The 19,680-nt window shown below is 34.2% G+C and overlaps 1 protein-coding gene across 5 annotated transcripts in view; it reads right to left on the bottom strand.

Annotated features, from left to right (window-relative positions):
• Nucleotides 1-909: 909 nt before the first annotated feature.
• Nucleotides 910-19,680, bottom strand: part of Six6os1 (Six6 opposite strand transcript 1) — a 36,273-nt gene continuing 17,502 nt past the window's right edge. For 3 of the 5 annotated variants that reach the window (XM_087554270.1, XM_087554273.1, XM_087554269.1), the window contains exons 12-18: nucleotides 17,300-17,385; nucleotides 17,096-17,142; nucleotides 13,281-13,342; nucleotides 11,229-11,404; nucleotides 9,349-9,487; nucleotides 5,791-5,848; nucleotides 1,253-1,990 (exon numbers count right to left, since the gene is read on the bottom strand). In XM_087554270.1, the coding sequence (XP_087410396.1) occupies nucleotides 1,794-1,990; nucleotides 5,791-5,848; nucleotides 9,349-9,487; nucleotides 11,229-11,404; nucleotides 13,281-13,342; nucleotides 17,096-17,142; nucleotides 17,300-17,385 (765 nt within the window). In that variant the 3' untranslated portion in view covers nucleotides 1,253-1,793. 5 annotated transcript variants of the gene reach the window in all.

The raw sequence follows: 19,680 nt of genomic DNA on the forward strand, positions 1-19,680 counted from the left end.
TAATTCACTAAACTGTGACATGTAGATATTCACAGACCTTCATTCAAATTCTGACTTGCATGTTGAGAATCATGATTCCACATACATGCATCATAATCTAGTAAGAAACAATTTTATGCTCATATAACAAAGATTTCTGGGGAGAAAAGTTCAAGCTTAAAATGTCTTGAGAATGGCTTTAGAGCAGCATTTGCATTATAAATAATGATTAGGGGTGAGGGAACCATAAAAGCTTTGAGCTTCTTGTTGGCAGCAAGGAGAAACCAATCGTATTTTCCCTGCAGTTTGACTAGATGTAGGGAAAAATATGATGGCTTAAAAATCTGTCAGTCATTATTACTGAGGCTAGTGGGGTTGGGGACGCTCACAGAAAGGGACCTATCATGACTGCCTTCCAAAAAACCCAACAAGCAGCTGAAAGCATCAGATGCAGCTATTTACACACAACCAATGGACAGAAGTTGCTGACCCCTGTGGTTGAATTAGGAAAGGCTGGAGGAAGCTGAGGAGGAGGGCAACCCTGTAGGAAGATCAGCAGCCACAACTAACCTGACTGCTCAAGATCTCTCAGACACTGGGCCACCAACCAGGCAGCACACAATAGTTGATATGAGGCTCCCAACACATTTATAGCAGAGGACTGCAGGGCCTTGGGTTTGGTCAGAGAAGATGCACCTAAGCCTCAAGAGACTGGAGGCCCCAGGATGTTTAGCGGTCTGGTGGGGTGGAAAATGGGGACATCCTCGTGGATATGGGGGTGGGGTGTGGGGGTATAGGATGTGAAACAGTTGGAGGGTGGACCCGGAGGGGGATAAAATCTGGACTGTAAAAAAAAAAGATTAAATAAAAAAATTTTTTTAAATGTAAAAAAATAAAAATAAAAATCTGTCAGTAATTATGCATCAAATATGCAGTCATACTCTTTTTATTACTTGATAACTCAATTTGAAAAGCACATAAAAAAAGCAAATAAAAATTAAGTAATACATATATAATTTCATCAAATTTTAAATATTTTAATTTAAGCTATATAATTGGCAAATATAAAAAATGAAATACAAACATAAAACAAAATATAAAAATGTGAATATTAAGTGTTCCTTGTTGAAGATGAAAAACAAAAAAATTTGGTTCTTCAAAAAAAGGTTTAACCAGGGAAACCAGTGATATAACAACACAATCTTCAAATATTCATCTTTCTCTCACTTTTCACTTTCTTAAAGATATACTAACATAATTGACAAAATTGGAATTTTACTGTTGTATTTTTATTGTCATTGGCATGAATTTTTTAAAATTATAATCAGAATAACATTCAGCATCCTGCCCCCCCAAAAGCATAACTAAAACCCAGTGATTCAAAATTTTTAATGGCTAAAGTATAAATTCTGCACGGTTATCATTAAAAGATCTTCTGATAGTTTGAAGGCATTCTTGTTATTATCAAAACAACTAAAGTGCTACTAGTTACTAGACTAAAACTCAAATTCCAGGAAGAAGTAGACTTAATATTACTTAAAAAATTTATGGAAGAAGTATTGACATCTCTAAAATAAAGGATTGTCTGACAGGGCCTACAAAGTCAAAGTCAAAGTAAGTAATGATTAGCTAGTGTCACAAATAAAAATCAAATATTCACTATCTAAATAACTTCAATCAAATAATTCAACTGTAGTAACAATTACTACTTTAATTGGGAAAAATGTATCTTGCATTCAGTGATAATACAAAATTTTACAGTTATTAAATAGTTCAAATAGTTAAATAGCATTAAATAGTTCAAAAATAATGATTCAAAAAAACATAAATTGTGTTTTATTTTGTGAGGATGAAAAATCTTTTGAGGAAGAGGAAGACATTGTGTTTTGATCCTGTTCAAAAGAAAATGGAAAACTAAAGTCGTCTTTTCCAGCTCCAAATGTGTGAGAAGAGTCTGATGAGAAAGAAAATGTGAAGGCATCTTCTCCTTCTGATTTCCCAAATAAGTTTCCTGAAGAACATAAATATTGAAATATCATTGTATTCATATTTTATAAAACAATTTACTAGGTTACAGTGTACTGCACACAGTAAATACATTACATTAAATCACTTATCTATTTAGTAGATACTTAAATGTATTCTTCATACATATAAGGCATTGTCCTTGGTACTATGGAAAGGTAAATTCGAACTTAAGCAGAACAGAAACTAGGGTAATACATCTCTAAAAAAGAGAATAGTACGCATGTCCAGAGACAGATCTGCACAGCAAACAGTAGGGTAGCATCCATCCACTCCACTTATCAGGGGCACTGAAGACTAACAAAGATATATTGAACAAGAGTTGATGAAAACGAGCTTGCAAAAACTACTGAATGTCTCACCGTAGAATGTAGGCTTAAATAGGGAAGAGGAAACCATTAACAATTGGAAAACATGTATAGAATGGATGAAAAGGAGCATCTAGAAGTAATGAAAACCAACAGGGGAAAGACATAGTGTCCAACAGTTCGAGAGAACGTGTCCTTTACCTATTACCACAGCAGTGGATATGGAGAGGGAAAATGCTGCATCTGAGATGCTGTAAAGGTCAAATTTATCCAGCTACTATTTATTGCATAATTACAAAATACGGTTATAGCAGCGTTCAGAACCTTTGATGAATCTGTGAAAAGAGTTTTCCACAGTTTCAAAAGAAAATTTATAAATCAACTTCACTTGTAGATTTGCTTGTTGACTCCAAGGATTGGCATAACAAAAAATTATACATTTTCATTCATTATTTAAAACATAAAATAAAAATACTTTTCACTGTCTTTTTAAAATCAACTATTACTCCACAGTTTAAAATCTACAGCAATAGAATGGCTTATGGGAAACAAATGGCATGAAGCTTAACTGTTTCCTATACAGAGTTAGGTAGTTGGTAATTAAACAGAAAATTTTCTATGTGCCACTTGGAAATCAACATCCATTATTTCACTCTAAACAAAGCTCAGTCAACCAATAGTCAGACCCTGGCCAGCAGGACGCACAGATTACAGATATTTGAGTTCTCTCACTCCCTTCTTTATTTGTTTCTTTACCAACTTCATTTCCTAACCATAAGACTTAAACAGACAAAAGTATATAGATTCTGAAAGAAATAAAATCTTGAATTTCCCTCTGCATAAATAAGTTTTATTTTCTTTTTAAGAGTTCCCATGAAGTATTAAAATTCCTAATCGCTTTATAAACAAAAGCATATTGCTGTATAAGACAATATTTTAACTGCTCTGAGAAATTCAAAGGTAAAAATAAAGCAAGCCCTTATCAAAAGATCCAGAGTTTTTTTTATATATTCATAAACACTTAATGATATTATGTAGAGTATAAACATTACTTTTTTTTAAAAGAAGTTCAGAAAAGTAGAGAGATTTTTTGGGAATGGAAAGTAGAAGGTGGAAATAACAGTTTTATGGGTGAGAAAGTACTCTTCAAAGATAAAGATGGGATTTGAAGGTTGCAAGAAGCAAACAGGTAAAAAGTCTGGACATACTTGAGATCTGCTGAACTCTTCAGTCTGACCAAAGACAGGTAATTTGCTTTTAAATTGCTTATATTGGTGTTAAGTTAGAAAAGTAAGAAGATGGTAAGTGACAGCCAATGAAAGCCGCTCAAGTGTTTGACAATGGCAGATGATAGTCAGCATTACGCTTAGAGAAGGTGAAGATGTGATTTACAGGTAAGCCAAGAGGACAAAACATCATTAGGATGTCATTACAATATCCCGTGTGAGCGGTTATGAGTTGGAAACACAATAAAATCACTAAAAATAGAAAAAGAAGTTTTTCTAGAAACATAAAGCTCGATGCTTAGTTGAATTTAATTATAACAACAGAGAGAAGTTATTGCTGATATTCTGAATCTTGACAGAGTAATGCAGATAATCATCAGAGATGTCAAAAGGAGAATAGCACTTGTCTCAGATGACTGGGTTTTTTTTTTTTTTCTTTTCTTTTTTTCAGAGCTGGGGACCGAACCCAGGGCCTTGCGCTTCCTAGGTAAGCGCTCTACCGCTGAGCTAAATCCCCAGCCCCAGATGACTGGGTTTTTAATGTCAAAAAATATCTTAGCTATAAAGAGCTTATCACTATCCAATCAGAAATACAAGCCTCCAGTTTAGAAAAGGTTTCACAGCTATCAGTTTCCACTTAAATCGTTTTAATAGCATGCTAATCATCTTTCTGCATTTATCCTAGTTTTTTTATACAGTGTGTTCTCCATATAGCAATCCAGAGAATCTTAAGAAAGAAAGAAAGAAAGAAAGAAACAAACAAACAAACAAACAAACAAACAAACCCTATCAGATCATTTCAGTCATCTGCTCAAAACTCTCTCTCCAGTGGCCTCTTTCTTCACTTAAAAAGATATTAATGGTCAAGGGTCAAACACGACTTGTTCCTTCTCACGCTTCTGACTTATTTTTTTCTGCACTATTCTCCTTGCTCTCCATTTAAATCAATCTACTTGCTTTTCACTGAACATACCATGCATGCTTCCATGTAAGATCTTTTCAGACTTTGTCTAGAATACTTTTTCCAGTAGCTACTACGGCCATCTCCTCATGCCTCTGTTCAAATGTCTTTCATTGATGTGTTCCCTAATGCCCTTTTAGCACAGCAACCATTTTCCTAAGCTAAGTATCTTCTAGTCTTCTTATTCTAGTTTATTTTTCTTCTGAGTATTTAAAGGTTAACTCAAACTAGGGCTGAGTCAGACCAACATGGAAGGATGACTTAATAGTTTCATTTCTCATAATATTTTTTCTTAGAAAACATAGTATTATGGATAAATATCGAATGTTTTCCCTGCCAACTGTGCTGTGTAAGAATACACCTGGATCAGAGAAGCTAAGAATTGGCATATAGGTCTGACTAAAATGGAAAAAAATGATGATGGGAAACTGATAGGGTAGCTTTTGTGTCAAGGTGACAGACATGCTCCATGTATGTGTCTTGTCCATAGCAGCATGACATGTTTATGTAGATGAGGTAGCAAAAGAGATCTTAATATCTGGGTAATTAACAGGTTCTCAATGAGACAAAAGACACTGAACACGCTGTTATCTCTTACTCCTCATCCTTCTACAAAGTAAATATATTAAATTTATAGTATGAATCTTACTACCTCTTCAAGTCCATAAACTATTTAGTATATTAATATCATATACATAATTATATTATACACATTTATTTGTCTATAGGGCAGTGGAATACAAGCCCTATGAAGATTCTGAATTCTTGCCACTGTGGACAAAAGCAGTACCTGGCAACAAATGAAATACATACACATATACAAATATTGACTGAATTAACCAACCAAAGAATAAAAGAAGAAAGGCTACCCAATAAAAAGTATGCACCAAGATAAAACAATTTCCAAAAGAATGGGAATAATTAATGTTAATTATTAAAAAGAACTAAATATGATAACAAATATAAATACCATAACATTTGATAATTGAGAAGTCAGTAATATTGAAGAAAACAAGTGTTGGCAGAGTTGTGAAAGATGGTCAAGTGCTGAAAGGATGAAAAGGAAGAGGGTAGGAGGAAGGGAAAGGAGAACAGAGAGAGCAGTTACTATTTTTTTCTGTGTGATGAGACTGTCTACTGCGTTAACAGGGTCTACAAGCAAATGTCCATAAATAAATAAACAGAATGCCAAAAATCAATTAGAAATAAACCAACCTATCCTTTCAAACAAACTTTCCTACATAGAGGAAAGTTAACATATTTTACATGTAGAAAACTTCAAAACACTCACCAATTCCTTGTTGTGATGAAGGAGGATTTAGATTTACTGCAGGGTAATGTTCATTAAACTGCAAAGTAATTTCCATTAACGATTACTTGTGAAATCAAAAGAACAGTTTATATAGCATTATAATTGACACTAGAGCCTGTACTTTTAGCATATAATATTAGGGTAGACATAACAGTAACTTTCTACATAGCACATTACAAGACTTTAAAAAACATCTCTCTTTGAGCTCAGGATGCAACTATGGTAGAATCCTTGTTTAGCATACATGTGGTTCTTGGTTCAATCTCTAGCATTAGATAAATAAACTTGTCATCTACTTATATTAAACCAAGGACTGATCTGGAGGGTGTGACTCAGTGGTAGAGTGCTTGTCTATAGTACTTGTGAGGCCTAGGGTTGAATTTCCAGCACTGCAATAAATAGATAGATAGATAGATAAATAAATAAATAAATCCTATTAACTAGATTATAGTAATATATAAAATATTTGCACTTAGAGAACCATCCATTTACATTTCTTCTGAATATTTTATGGTTAATATTTTTCAATTTAATTTATCTATTTTTATTGGTATAATGTATAACTTCCTAATTTATTCTTACAATTAAAAGTCCCAAACGTATCACATTCTAAATCCTTTTATTTCAAGACTTTCTAGCCTATACCACTGATTACTTGACCAATCCTTTTATCTTTCTCATACCACTTTGATTACACTTTTATGTACAGTTTTATGAAATTAGTTACTAATGTGAGTGCATGTGCAGGTGCAGATGTGCCATGGTGCGCATGTGGAGATCAGAGGACAACTTGTAGGGTGGTTCTCTGCATCCACCCTGTGGTCCCAGGCTTGGACCAGTGTTCAGTCATTTCAACCACCATATACACTGTTTTAATGTGCAGAATAAGTTTCTTTCACCAAACTACTTTATAATATTTAGAATTTATAATTATGTCCTCTTAATGTTTCTGGTAGAGTTGGCTCATCTAGCTAAGAGTTGGTCATCTTGTCAGTTATTTTCCAAGAATCAACTTTGGGTCTGTTAATTTTCTTTGTTGTTTTTCCAGTTCATTGACTTCTAGTCTATTATTTCTTCACTCGCTTTGCAATTGCTTTGTTGTTCTTTTCATAACGAAGTAAAGGTCATTAATTTTAGAGAATTATTTTCTATTAATTATTTTATTAACTAAATTATCTAGCTGCCACTTTTGCTCTGGCTGTGTTAGACTCTTCAATTTTGATAAGCAGAATTTTTATAATAATAATTTCAAAATCTTTTATGATTTCTCTCATGACCATTCCCTTGACTCACAGCCTAAATGTTTAGGATTTTCCTAGATATTTTATTAACTTTTAATTAAACTGTATTGTTGTGAAAGAACACATTCTGATTATAATTCTTTTGTATTCATAAGATTCATTAATGAGCTGTGCAATGGTGGCCCATGCCTTTAATTCTAGCACTTGGGAAGCAGAGGTAGGCATGCCTCATGAGTTCAAGGCCAGCCTGGTCTACACAACAAGTTCCAGGACAGCCAGGGCTACATAGATAAACCCTGTCTCAAAAAAGAAAAGTCATGGTCTATTTTGTAATTACACCATTAGCACTTGAAAACTTGCAGTTGTTGGATATGGTCAATTTGACCAAAAAGATTAACTATATCATTCAGACCTTACAGGATATGTTTCTTGTGTTGTTTAATTTTACCAACTGTTGAGAAAAAGGAGTATAAAACCTCCATAGCTGAGTCTCTCTCTTCTCATGCAAATTTAACTAATTAACTCATTAGTTTTATTACTTGGAATTGAACCCAAGGCACAGTTTATAGACAAACACTCCACCACTAAGCTCAGTACACAGCTCTATGCTGCACAATTTAAAGCTGTTGCTAGATATAAACCATATTTACAAGTGTCATATCTTCCTTATGAGTTGAATCTTTAATTTTTATACATTATCTCTAATTTCTAACAACATCTTTATCCTGAAGGGTACCCCCAAGTGAAAATATAGCCACTGTGGCCTTCTTAGACTTAAAGTTTTCATGAAATGTAAGTTTACATCTTCAACTTTCAGCCTATCATCAGCTTTATAATGAAATATGTGTGAGCTTATATTCGGGTCTTTCTTTTTTACCCAATTGGACAAACTCTGCCTTTTAGTGGAGTATTTAACTCATTAATATTAATTCACTTATTAAGAAGTTCGTAAGTTATGCTGTTTATATTTATGTTTTTCTTTTATGCTTTCTTATATAATTTCTTTATTATCCTCTTCTGGTTATATACTTGTTTAGGATTTTATTCTATTACTTTTGAGCATTTTCTTGAAAAGTCATTTTTATCCTAGGAAATTTATTAATAGGGCTTTTTCAATTGCATTGAAAAAAATTACCTTCAAAACATTTTCTTCCTATATAAAAACTTTATGTATTTATGTTTTTAATAATTTTTCAGTAGTTTTGTATGTGCTTTATATGTGCAAAATATATGTGCTTCCTGTCAAAGTCATACATATTTAAATTCCTGTTACTATTCTAAAGGAGAATTTTGATCTATTTTTCAAGTCCAGCATATTCCTTTAAGAAATTACTTGTTTAAAAAAGTATAGTAAATGTATAAATAACAACAAAAGCTAAACACATTAAATACTATAAAATCTATAATACCATATCTTCTATCAATAAATTCATAATTTTTCCAATGTAATATAACAAAAACTTAAGCCACACAAAATTCTTAGGTGTAGGTATTTAAATGAACAACAACAAGAAAATACTTACATTCTACTATATAGCATTAGTAAGTGATACCTCTGAATGCTTTATGTGTATAAACCCACTTAATATCTATAAGCTCTATGGCAGGCACTGTCATTATTTATATTTTGCAGAGAAGGAATGGAATTATTTAATCAAATTTTTAAGGGTTTTAGTCTTTTTTTTTTTAAACTTTGATTTGATTTGATTTGGGTGCTGCAAATCAAGCTCAGGATCTCATGAATGGTAGGCAAGCACTCTCACTATGTGAGCCATATCCCCGCTATGATTTCTCTTAAGATTTTTATTTATTTGTTGTGTGTGTGTGTGTGTGTGTGTGTGTGTGTGTGTGTGTGTGCACGCTCTTGGAAACTGGAGGCTAGAATGCTGTTGGATACCCTGGAACTGAAGAATCACCTGACGTAGGTGCTAGAAGCTGAACTCAGGTCCTCTGAAAGGCAGCAGTGATCCTAGCTGCAGAATCATCCCTCTGGTCTCAAGAGTTTCTTTTCTTTTAATAAAAATATGAATCTTGGTCATCTGAAGTTAAAAGTGAGGAGGTCATAGGAAACTCTGCTATATTATCAATACTCAGAATTTTTTTTCACATTGGAGGTGGGAACATGCCTCAAGGACACTAGTCAAGCACTGTACCACCGAGTTACAGCCATAGTTTTTTTTTTTCAGAGTTGTCCCTGTAAATAGTCTGTCCCAAGAAAATCTGGTACTAAAGAACTAAAATGGCCTAAAGGTCCAATGTACAATTTTTAGAAATAAAAATTTGGTTCTCGCTTTACCTGATCTGATGAGATTTCTGAATCAGATACAGAAGAATCAAATAAACTTAGTCCAGGTGATCTAGAGGTATAACTCATAAGAAATGAAAATCCAGGAGAATCCTTTTGTTTCTGTCCTTCAGATGCTGCATTTTTAGATCTGTTACAGAAAGATTTAAAAATCATCAAACTGTTATAAATATATTACTAAACAATGCAGACTGGGAAACTACAAAAGCAATGGTGTACAGGTAGGAATTTGTAAAGGTAGGTTTTAAGGTGACAAATTTATGAAGAAAGTACATTTGAATGAAGAATATAAAAACAAATTTGGGGATAGTAACTGTGAATACTTACTAAGAATATGTTGCCAGGCACTATTCAAAGAGCTTACGTAAGTGTGATTTATTTCTCTCCACAATCCATCAGAACAAAGCACTGTTACTATCATTTTCATTTACAGCAAATACTTTTGAAGTTTAGCAATATTAAGAGATTTGTTTAAAAGAATAGCAAGTGACACTGAAATTCAGATGCAGCAATTCACACTGAAAAGCCCAGCTCTCAACTCTGGCACTGTCTTTAAGACCTTGAAAACTAGTCATAAGACATGTTTTAATGAGAAGTCAGACATTACAGAGTGATAAGAAAAGGTACGTGTTCTGGAGTAAGTAGACAAGACAGTATATAATATAGAGCCAGAGTAGTCTAATTTAAAATTCCAACTTTAGGCCAGGCAGCAGTGGCGCACACCTTTGATCCCAGCACTTGGGAGGCAGAGGTTGGTGGATCTCTGAGCTCAAGTTCAGCAGAGTGTGTTCTAAGACAACCAGGGTTACACAAAGAAACCCTGCCTTGGACAAAAACGAAACAAAACAAACAAATTCAACTTTAACACTGACTGTATTACCCATAATTCTGTTTTGGCATCTACAGGATAAAAATGATGGTGTAGCAATGATTCATAAAGTCAATATTAATATAAAAAGATCATGGCATAAAGTACCCAAAAGCTGCTTGTACACAGGGATCTATAAAGTGGCTTTGCTTTTGTTTTTGTTTTCTGTTGATGGACTGTAGCTTAGGCCAGAGTGTGCACTAAGCATGAGTGAGAGTTTAGATTAATTTCCTTGCCCACCAACCCATAGACAAACATGTATAGCTATATATTAATATGCCAGCCTGACAATACTGCCACAGCTTTCTCTATAATCATAAATGAATAGCGTACCTTTACAGATCATAATGTTATCATCCAGAGAATGAACAATGTTCATTCAATTTTAGGATTCGATGATAAATTCTATTTTGAATACTTTTTTTCTTGAGTCAAATGTATGAGATTCAAACACAAAATTTTACTAGCAATTTAAACTACAGGAGTAGAACACAGATGAGAGATACCTGCTGAAGCAAAATCTGATTTATGTCTCAGGAGAACTTAGGATTCGGTGTTAGGGAACAGCCTGAATGGAACCCAAAGGTTAAATGCAGCACTACTTTCTTGGCTACAAACCCCAAATCATTGCTTTTCACTGTTGTATATTCATATTGGAGACATTTAGTCTTAAAAAGTGGGAACCCTTGCTTCAGACACCACACAAATGGAAATTGACCACTGAAACATTACTCCATCAGTAGTCTATAACTACTATATGTGACAGTAGTTCTTGAGCTTGACTTTAATTTTTCCACATCTTTTATCCTTTGTAAAATCTTAAACCACCATATTGTCACACTGGATACTCAGGCTCTTTATCACTTTCACTTTAACAAGTCCCAACCATCAAAAGGACAAACAAACAAAAAACAGGGAGTAGAGTCTTTGGTAATTATTACTATAAATTACTTTATAACACAGCAAATAAATAAATAACTTAGAATTATTAATAAAATCATACATTTCAAAGAAGGGGCTTTTAGGGAACTGCATTTTCTCCACAGATTCAGGTGTCTTCAGAGCTTCAGGAGTTCTTAGAAATGAAGGAGTTTCTGGAGTTTGTGGAAAATTCTCAGCTTTTTCCTCTTCAACACTATCAGCTTCTATTGACTTTCCAAAGTGTTCTATGTATAGGGCCTGTAAATGGAAAGTAACAGCACAATGTTTAACAATGACCGTTACTTAAAAGAACACACATGTACTGCATAAGGTAGAATGCACTGCATTATTCTGTTACCACTTCACAGATAACTAAAATCAGAACTGATGAAGTGATATATATTCAAAGAAAAAAGTAGTTACTCTGTAACTAAATTCTTCTCTTATTCCAGCTCCACTTCCCTTAACATTACATGAAAAAATTAAATGATAACCAAAAATGCTGACATTGAAGAAAAATGAGTGGTTTTTCTTTTAAAAGTTTCACATTATACTCTAACTCCATGAAAAGGAATTAAGCAATATTATTTATTGCTTTATGCTATAATCTGGATCTGTGTTACAGGCTTAATCCCCAGCTTGTCATTCCTAGGAGGTAGTAAAATTTTTGGAGGGCATGAGAGTCTTTTAAATCATGGTAGGTAGCATGCTCTGAAGGGCTTTCTTCTTTAAGAAAAAAAAATCCTGGCCATAGATGAGTTATGAAGTAGAAATTCTTTGAAAACTCAATTGTGTCACATGATATTTTTCTGGAAACTGTCTTGTAAGAGGATGTTTTGCTGAGGCAGACTCTTGAGAAGGCTCCTGATGTTTGGAGAGAGTATAAGTGGAACCCAATAGGCGTGAGAGGACGCTCTTGCATTGTTATGCCTTGTAAGGCTTCACTGGTCTTTGTTGATCTTTGCTTGTCATGACTTCGTAGAGAGAAATGTACCAAAGAACTTCTCATGGTATTCCAGCTGTTTCTTGCCATTTCTGTTGACTTGTGCCAATAAGGCAGAGCCTCACCATCTCTGCTGGATTGTAGCCCACTACTGATTAGTGTTTGATGTTTGCTCTTGGACTGCTGGTATCCTGATAATGAACGTGGAATCTCCCCAAAGAACTACTTCTAAACAGGCCCACAACTCCTTGTCCTATTAACCATTTTCCTTCCCTACATTTGGTCAGTGGGCTAGAGGGGAGGTTAAGAGTGTTAAAAACCCCTAAATAAAGTAGGCTTTGGAAAGTCTAAGCCTACAGAGGTGTTTGACCCCATTATGAACTTCTTTTATGATGTGTGCTATTACTGGCCCAAAGCAGTGGGACCAACTAAGAACTCTCAGACTCTGAACTATAATAAATCTTTCTTCATAAGTTATTTTAGGTAACTGTGATTAAGGTGAATAATAATAAACAACTACTTTGTCTTTAATTTTTTGCCATTATAATTTTTATACTATTTTACTTCTAAAGATTGAGAACCTAAATTCTAACTTTTCCTTTATTTCTATACACACTTAATGCACACACTACACATACACATACACACACACACACACACAGATAGAGAGAGAGAGAGAGAGAGAGAGAGAGAGAGAGAGATCACATATGATTATACCAAATCCTATTACAGAAACAATTTGAGTCTGTCTAAAACAATTATAACGTGCTCATTTTTTTATAGTCTAATACTACTTAGTCACTTCTCATTTTAACCCTTGGTAGCTTATTTGCATCTGTCATCATTAAAGCTTTCCACTATACAAAACTATTATCAAGATACTTTCATATCCACTGGTCTTGAATTGCCATAACAAATCATTAAATCTTGCCAAACAAATTTATTTTCTTCAACCATGTGCTGGTTTTGACCTCAATATTTATCATCACGTATGAGTGACAACTGTTGGCATTTGTTCATATCAACTTTTTTGGATTCTTTTTTTAATCTGAAAAAATATTTCTAATTCAAGCCAATAACATCTTACATAAGTAATCTTCATCATAATAAAGCTAAAATTTAAATGAACACTGAGCATTTTTAAAATTAGGATGCTCTGCTTAGAAACTAAAAATCGAACATTTGACTTACCTGTGTACTACATTTTGATTCTCTTAGTTGTCTTACTGTTTCTTTATCTCCACATTCAGCATCTATTTGTCAGATGAGATTTAACAAATTCATTAATTTATTTCATTTATGTGACTCATTATGAAATTAAATAATTTGCTTCAACTGTATAAAGCATTTTGTAAATATCTATTTACAAAAATGACAAGTTCATCCGGTTTTACCCAATATATACATGTAAGAGCACAAAATATAATAGTTAACAGTAACCAAAGAACACTCATGTAACCATCAGCCAGGTAAAGAACACTCCAAAAGGTCCTGTTTCCCATATCCTCTTCTTCAAAGGTAATCCCTATCCTGACTTGAGTGATAACAATTCCCTAGTATGCTTTATCACCTAAATATCTTTCTTATGTATCCCTTTCTGTTTAGTATGTGTTTGTTTAAATCCTCCATATCACTACATATAGACACAGTTTTCTCATTACTGGTATAAACCATATATCCAGGCATTCTACAACAGATGAGCACTGGAAAAATGTAATGCCATTTTAACATATTTGTATTTCTCTAGGCATATATCTAAGATGGAATATTGAGATACAGAGTATGTGTATCTCCCAATATCAGGTGTCAAATTTTTCTAAAATGGCTGTACCAATTTTGGCTGAGATAACTAGCCATTGTAAAAATAATGAAATCTCAGAAAATTAGCTCTAAGTTAAGATGGATTCATTATGTCACTATATCACAATACTATTTATTAATGCTAATATATAATATTTATTATTACAGTTTATATCACTAGCTTATGAGAGCCCTTATTGGTCAATACTCTTATAAGTATTAATCTTGGTACTTTTTAAGACTTGCTAATCTGGTAGATATGTACCAGATCTTACTGTAGCTTTACACTTTCATAATTTGCTAACCATCATTTCATGTTTATCTGCTGGAAAAGTTTCTTTTGAAATGTCAGTTCACATATTTTTACTTTTCAAGTTTTAAATTATTAATCTTTCCATTTACATGTGTGTGCATATTCATGTGTATGCATGTGTTTTTACGCATGTGGAAGTCAGAGGACAGTGCTGACTGTCAATCACTTGTTTCATCTTGTTTGCGGCTACTATGCCAGGCTAGCTGGCCTACAAATTTCCAGGGATTGTCCTGTCACCATTGTCCGACTAGGCCACCTGCCACACCTCTATTCTGAAATATTCTAAGTGAGTTGTCTGCTGTCATCTACTTGATTTGTAAAGGTTCTTTACATTTTTTGGAACTACTCTCTAGGCAATTTTATGTATTACATACAAATATATTCCTTGGCTTTATGACTCATTTTCTTCTTTTTATTGCATCTTTTTTTAGATATTTATTTACATGTGTTTTGCTTGCATGTATGTCTGTCCACTTAATGTGTGCAGTGCACACAGAATCTAGGAAGGGGTGTTATATCTTCTGAAACTGGAGTTAAAGGTGGTATTAGTGGATCTGTAAGTGTTGGGAACCAAACACTGATCCTCTGCAAGGATAAGTGCTCTTAACCTCTAAGCTATCTCTATAGCTTTCTTTTTATTGTATCTTTTGATAACATTTCTTTATTTTAATATAGCCAAACATCAATTTTTATTAATTGGGCTTTTAATTATTGCTTAAGAAATCTTTGCCTTGGGAACTGGAGAGATGATTCAATGGGTTAACAATGACTATTACTCTTTTTTTAATTTTTTATTGGTTATTTTATTTATTTACACTTCAAGTATTATCCCCTTCCTGGTTTCCCTCTGCAAACCTCCTATTCCATCCCCCTCCCCGCTATGTGGGTACTCTCCCAAACCCCCACTCACACTTCATCACCCTAGCATTTTCCTATGCTGGAGCATCAAGCCTTCATAGTTTCAAGGGCTTCTCCTCTCATTGATGCCCAGATTAGGCAATCCTCTGCTACATATGCAGCTATTATGATTTTGGTTTCCAGCCCACATTCAAGGCAACTCACAACTGCCTGTAACTCTAGCTTCAGGTGGTCCAACACCTTCTTCTGGCCTCTACTAGCACCTTCACTCTTGTTCACATGCCTATATTCTGACACACATACATGTACATAATTAAAAATAAATCATAAGGTATATAAAATAAATCTTTAAAAATAAAAATGCCTCTCTTGAAGTCATGCATCTATTTCCTGAAAGCTTTGTACCCTTTGTCTCTTGCATTAAATCACACCTATTATTTTTTTACCACATACTAATTTCCTCAACTTACAGGTTTAGAGATTGTTGAAAGTCTTTGTTTTTTTCTAAAATAATTACATGTCTTCTTGAGCATGAAGTCTCACAACACATGCTCAGCACAAGTAGGACTATGCCAGTTATATATATTTCCCAACATCTCTATGTCAAGGATGCATTGTTCTTAAGAGATTAGCTATTCCTCCCTGTTTAATCCAATCGGCTTAGCTTGTGAAGAGGATTATAAACAGCTGGAGTAGATCACATGCACAGGAAAGGCATTTTTTTCCTCTTAAAAGAAAGCAAAGAGTATTCATCTGTATAATATACACATGTTGTTTAAATTGATCCATATATGAGAAGTGAAAAAATAGTCTGATAGACTGTAACATTCTGAAAATATATACATCTACAAATATTTTTAGAGATATTTTTATTTATGTATATGTATCTATGTGAATGTTTGCCATACGTGTGACAGTCTGAGGAAGACAGAAGAGAGTAGCAGGTCCCCTGGAAGTTGACTTATGAATGGTTGTTTTCATTGTAGGTACTGCAAATTGAACTTGAGTCCTCTGGAAAAGCTGATGTACTCTTAACCACTGAGCCATCTTTCCAGCCCCAGTTTGCAAAACTGTATGGTTTCCAAATGATTCATTGTAAAACTTCAAAAAGTCAAAAGGTGATGACTTTCATATACCATGATATGGGGTATAATGTGACTCATTAAAAGGTTATCAATATGTATCTATGTATATGATATACATGCGTGTGTGCTTATGTCACTATACATCCATGCATTCACATCCACATATAAATAGTTAGAAAAGGTATGTCCCATTGTTTGCCACAGTTCCAACGTTTTGTTGATCTTGTGAAAATAAGCTCATACATATATCCTATGACTTTTCTATGATGTTCAGTTAAAGAAAATAGTCAAGGCAGCAAAAATTAATATAAAAATATAAAAGCATTATGTATAGTTTCAAAAATAGAAACAAAAAGATATTAAATGTAAGAAAATAACAGAAATCTACTATATTCATGCAATGGAATATTATGTAGTCATTGCAAATAAAATTAATGATAGGAAAAATGGCCTCATGTCATGTTTTATTTGTAATGACTGTATGCAGTCGAATTGGGAAATGGGATTAAATTACATATATTGTATAATTCAAATGGGGAATAGAGAGTAAAATTAACACATATCTTAAAAAACTAAGAGACTATACAACAGACTGCATTATTTTAGTTATGTTTGGTTAGTTACATTTTGTTTTCTTTATATTTTTCTTTGTTTCCCACATTTTCTATAAGGAAATGTATTTTTTCTGATAAAAATGTATCATTAAACCACATATATACTTCCATTAGTGAGAGTTAAAAACATCCAAATAGGGGTTGGAGATTTAGCTTAGTGGTAAAGCGCTTGCCTAGCAAGCGCAAGGCCCTGGGTTCGGTCTCCAGCTCTGGAAAAAAAAAAAAAAACTAAAAAAAAAAAAAAACAAACAAAACAAAACAAAACAAAAAAACATCCAAATAATTTAGTAAAAACTGATATAGTTATTATTTAGAAAAAATATAAACAGTAAATACCTATATGTTCCTTTTCAATCCATTGATTGTAATTTGGTTGATTCAATCTAAAATGCAATAAATATAATTTTTATTACTTCAGAGTCAATATTTGAAATTACCTCAGAGATGAAAATGTTTCTTTTCTTGGATGAAAGCAGACAAATACACTAACATGGAGCTAAATCCCAACACTTTGGGCAGTTTTTAAATTTTAAAAATTACCTGAATTGCATAAAACCTTGTGAACTTTTAACAGCTGGAACATGTGAAGATTTTGAATTACTATCCATACCGGAGTCATTAAATATCTGAAAAAATAATTAAGCATTAGATTGACTATATAAAATAATCCTGTATCATAACTACACTGGGATCTCTACTTATATTAGCATTTCATTCCCATAATTACTACCACGATCAGTACCTAAAACTATATACATTAACTGAAATAGCTACAAAGGAAACATAAGGCAACTATACTGAGAAGCAAAAAGGTTTAGGATTCTTAAATAATTGATGTTCTTGATAAATATGGTAACTATTTGTGGTAGAAATTTTTCATTTAAGGTAAACTTTAAAATTTTAACCTATCCATATTCACTAATCAAATGAGTATTAATTTTTTATTAATCACTTGATTTTTATGTTATTTTTCAAAATAAACGAGGTGATGGAAGTATTCTGGAATCTGACAGTTACGATAGTTATGCAAACTGTATGCAAAAAATCATTGAACTTACAATTAGTAAATTTTGTAATGGAATTATGTAGAAGAATGCCTCAAAGAAATATATTTTACTTTTTTTTTTTTTTTGGTTCTTTTTTTCGGAGCTGGGGACCGAACCCAGGGCCTTGCGCTTCCTTGGTAAGTATATTTTACTTTTTAAGAAAAAGGCAAATGAGTTTTTTTTTATTGGATTTTTTATTTACATTTCAAATATTATTCCCTTTCCTGGTTTCCTGTCCATAAGCCCCCTATCACACTCCCTCCCCTTCTTCTATAAGGGTGTTCCCCTCCCCAACCACTCCCTTCATGCCCCCCGACATTCCCCTGCACTGGGGGTCCAACCTTGGCGGGACTAAAGGCTTCTCCTTCCATTGGTGCCCAACAAGACCATCCTCTGTTATATATGCAGTTGGAGCCACGGGTCAGTACATGTATAGTCTTTGGCTAGTGGTTAAGTCCCTGGGAGCTCTGGTTGTTGGCATTGCTGTTCATATGGGGTCCCAAGCCCCTTCAGCTCTTTCAATCCTTTCTCTAATTCCTCCAACGGGGGTCCTGTTCTCAGTTCAATGGTTTGCTGCTGGTATTCGCCTCTGTATTTGACATGCTCTGGCTGTGTCTCTCAGGATACATCTGTATCTGGTTCCTGTCAGGATGCATCAAACTTACCTAGTTTTGGTGGCTGTGTATACATGGGCCACATGTGGGGCAGGCTCTGAATGGCTGTTCCTTCAGTCTCTGCTCCAAACTTTGCCTCCATATCTCCTCCTATGAATATTTTTGTTCCCCCTTTTAAGAAGGAGTGAAGCACCCACATTTTGATCATCCTTCTTCTTGAGCTTCATGTGGTCCGTGGATTGTATCTTGGGTAATTCAAGCTTTTGGGCTAATATCCACTTATCAGTGAGTACATACCAAGTGTTTTTCTGTGATTGGGTTACCTCACCCAGGATGATATTTTCTAGTTTAATCCACTTGCCTATGTATTTCATGAAGTCATTGTTTTTGTTTTTGTTTTGTTTTGTTTTTTTCGGAGCTGGGGACCGAACCCAAGGCCTTGCGCTTCCTAGGCAAGCGCTCTACCACTGAGCTAAATCCCCAACCCCGAAGTCATTGTTTTTGATAGCTGAGTAGTATGCCATTGTGTAGATGTACCACGTTTTCTGTATCCAATCCTCTATTGAAGGGCATCTGGGTTCTTTCTAGCTTCTGGCTATTATAAATAAGGCTGCTATGAACATAGTGGAGCATGTGCCTTTGTTGTACGTTGGAGCATCTTTTGGGTATATGCCCAGGAGAGGTATAGCTGGGTCCTCAGGTAGTGCAATGTCCAATTTTCTGAGGAACCTCCAAACTGATTTCCAGAGTGGTTGTACCAGTTTGCAATCCCACCAACAATGAAGGAGTATTCCTCTTTCTCCATATCCTCAACAGCATCTGTTGTCACCTGAGTTTTTGATCTTAGCCATTCTGACTGGTGTGAGGTGGAATCTCAGGGTTGTTTTGATTTGCATTTCCCTGATGACTAAGGATGTTGAGCATTTCTTTAGGTACTTCTCAGCCATTCTGTATTCCTCAGCTGAGAATTCTTTGTTTAGCTCTGTACTCCATTTTTAATGTTATTTGGCTCTCTGGAGTCTAACTTCTTGAGTTCTTTGTCTATTTTTGGATATTAACCCTCTATCAGATGTAGGATTGGTAAAGATCTTTTCCCAATCTGTTGGTTGCCATTGTGTTCTAATGACAGTGTCTGCTGCCTTACAGAAGCTTTGCAGTGTTATGAGGTCCCATTTGTCAATTCTTGATCTTAGAACATAAGCCATTGGTGTTTTGTTCAGGAAATTTTCCCCAGTGCCCATGTGATCAAGACTCTTCCCCA

This window comes from Rattus norvegicus, chromosome 6 (assembly GCF_021556685.1).
Source record: "Rattus norvegicus strain SHRSP/BbbUtx chromosome 6, alternate assembly SHRSP_T2T, whole genome shotgun sequence".
Lineage (NCBI taxonomy): Eukaryota > Metazoa > Chordata > Mammalia > Rodentia > Muridae > Rattus > Rattus norvegicus.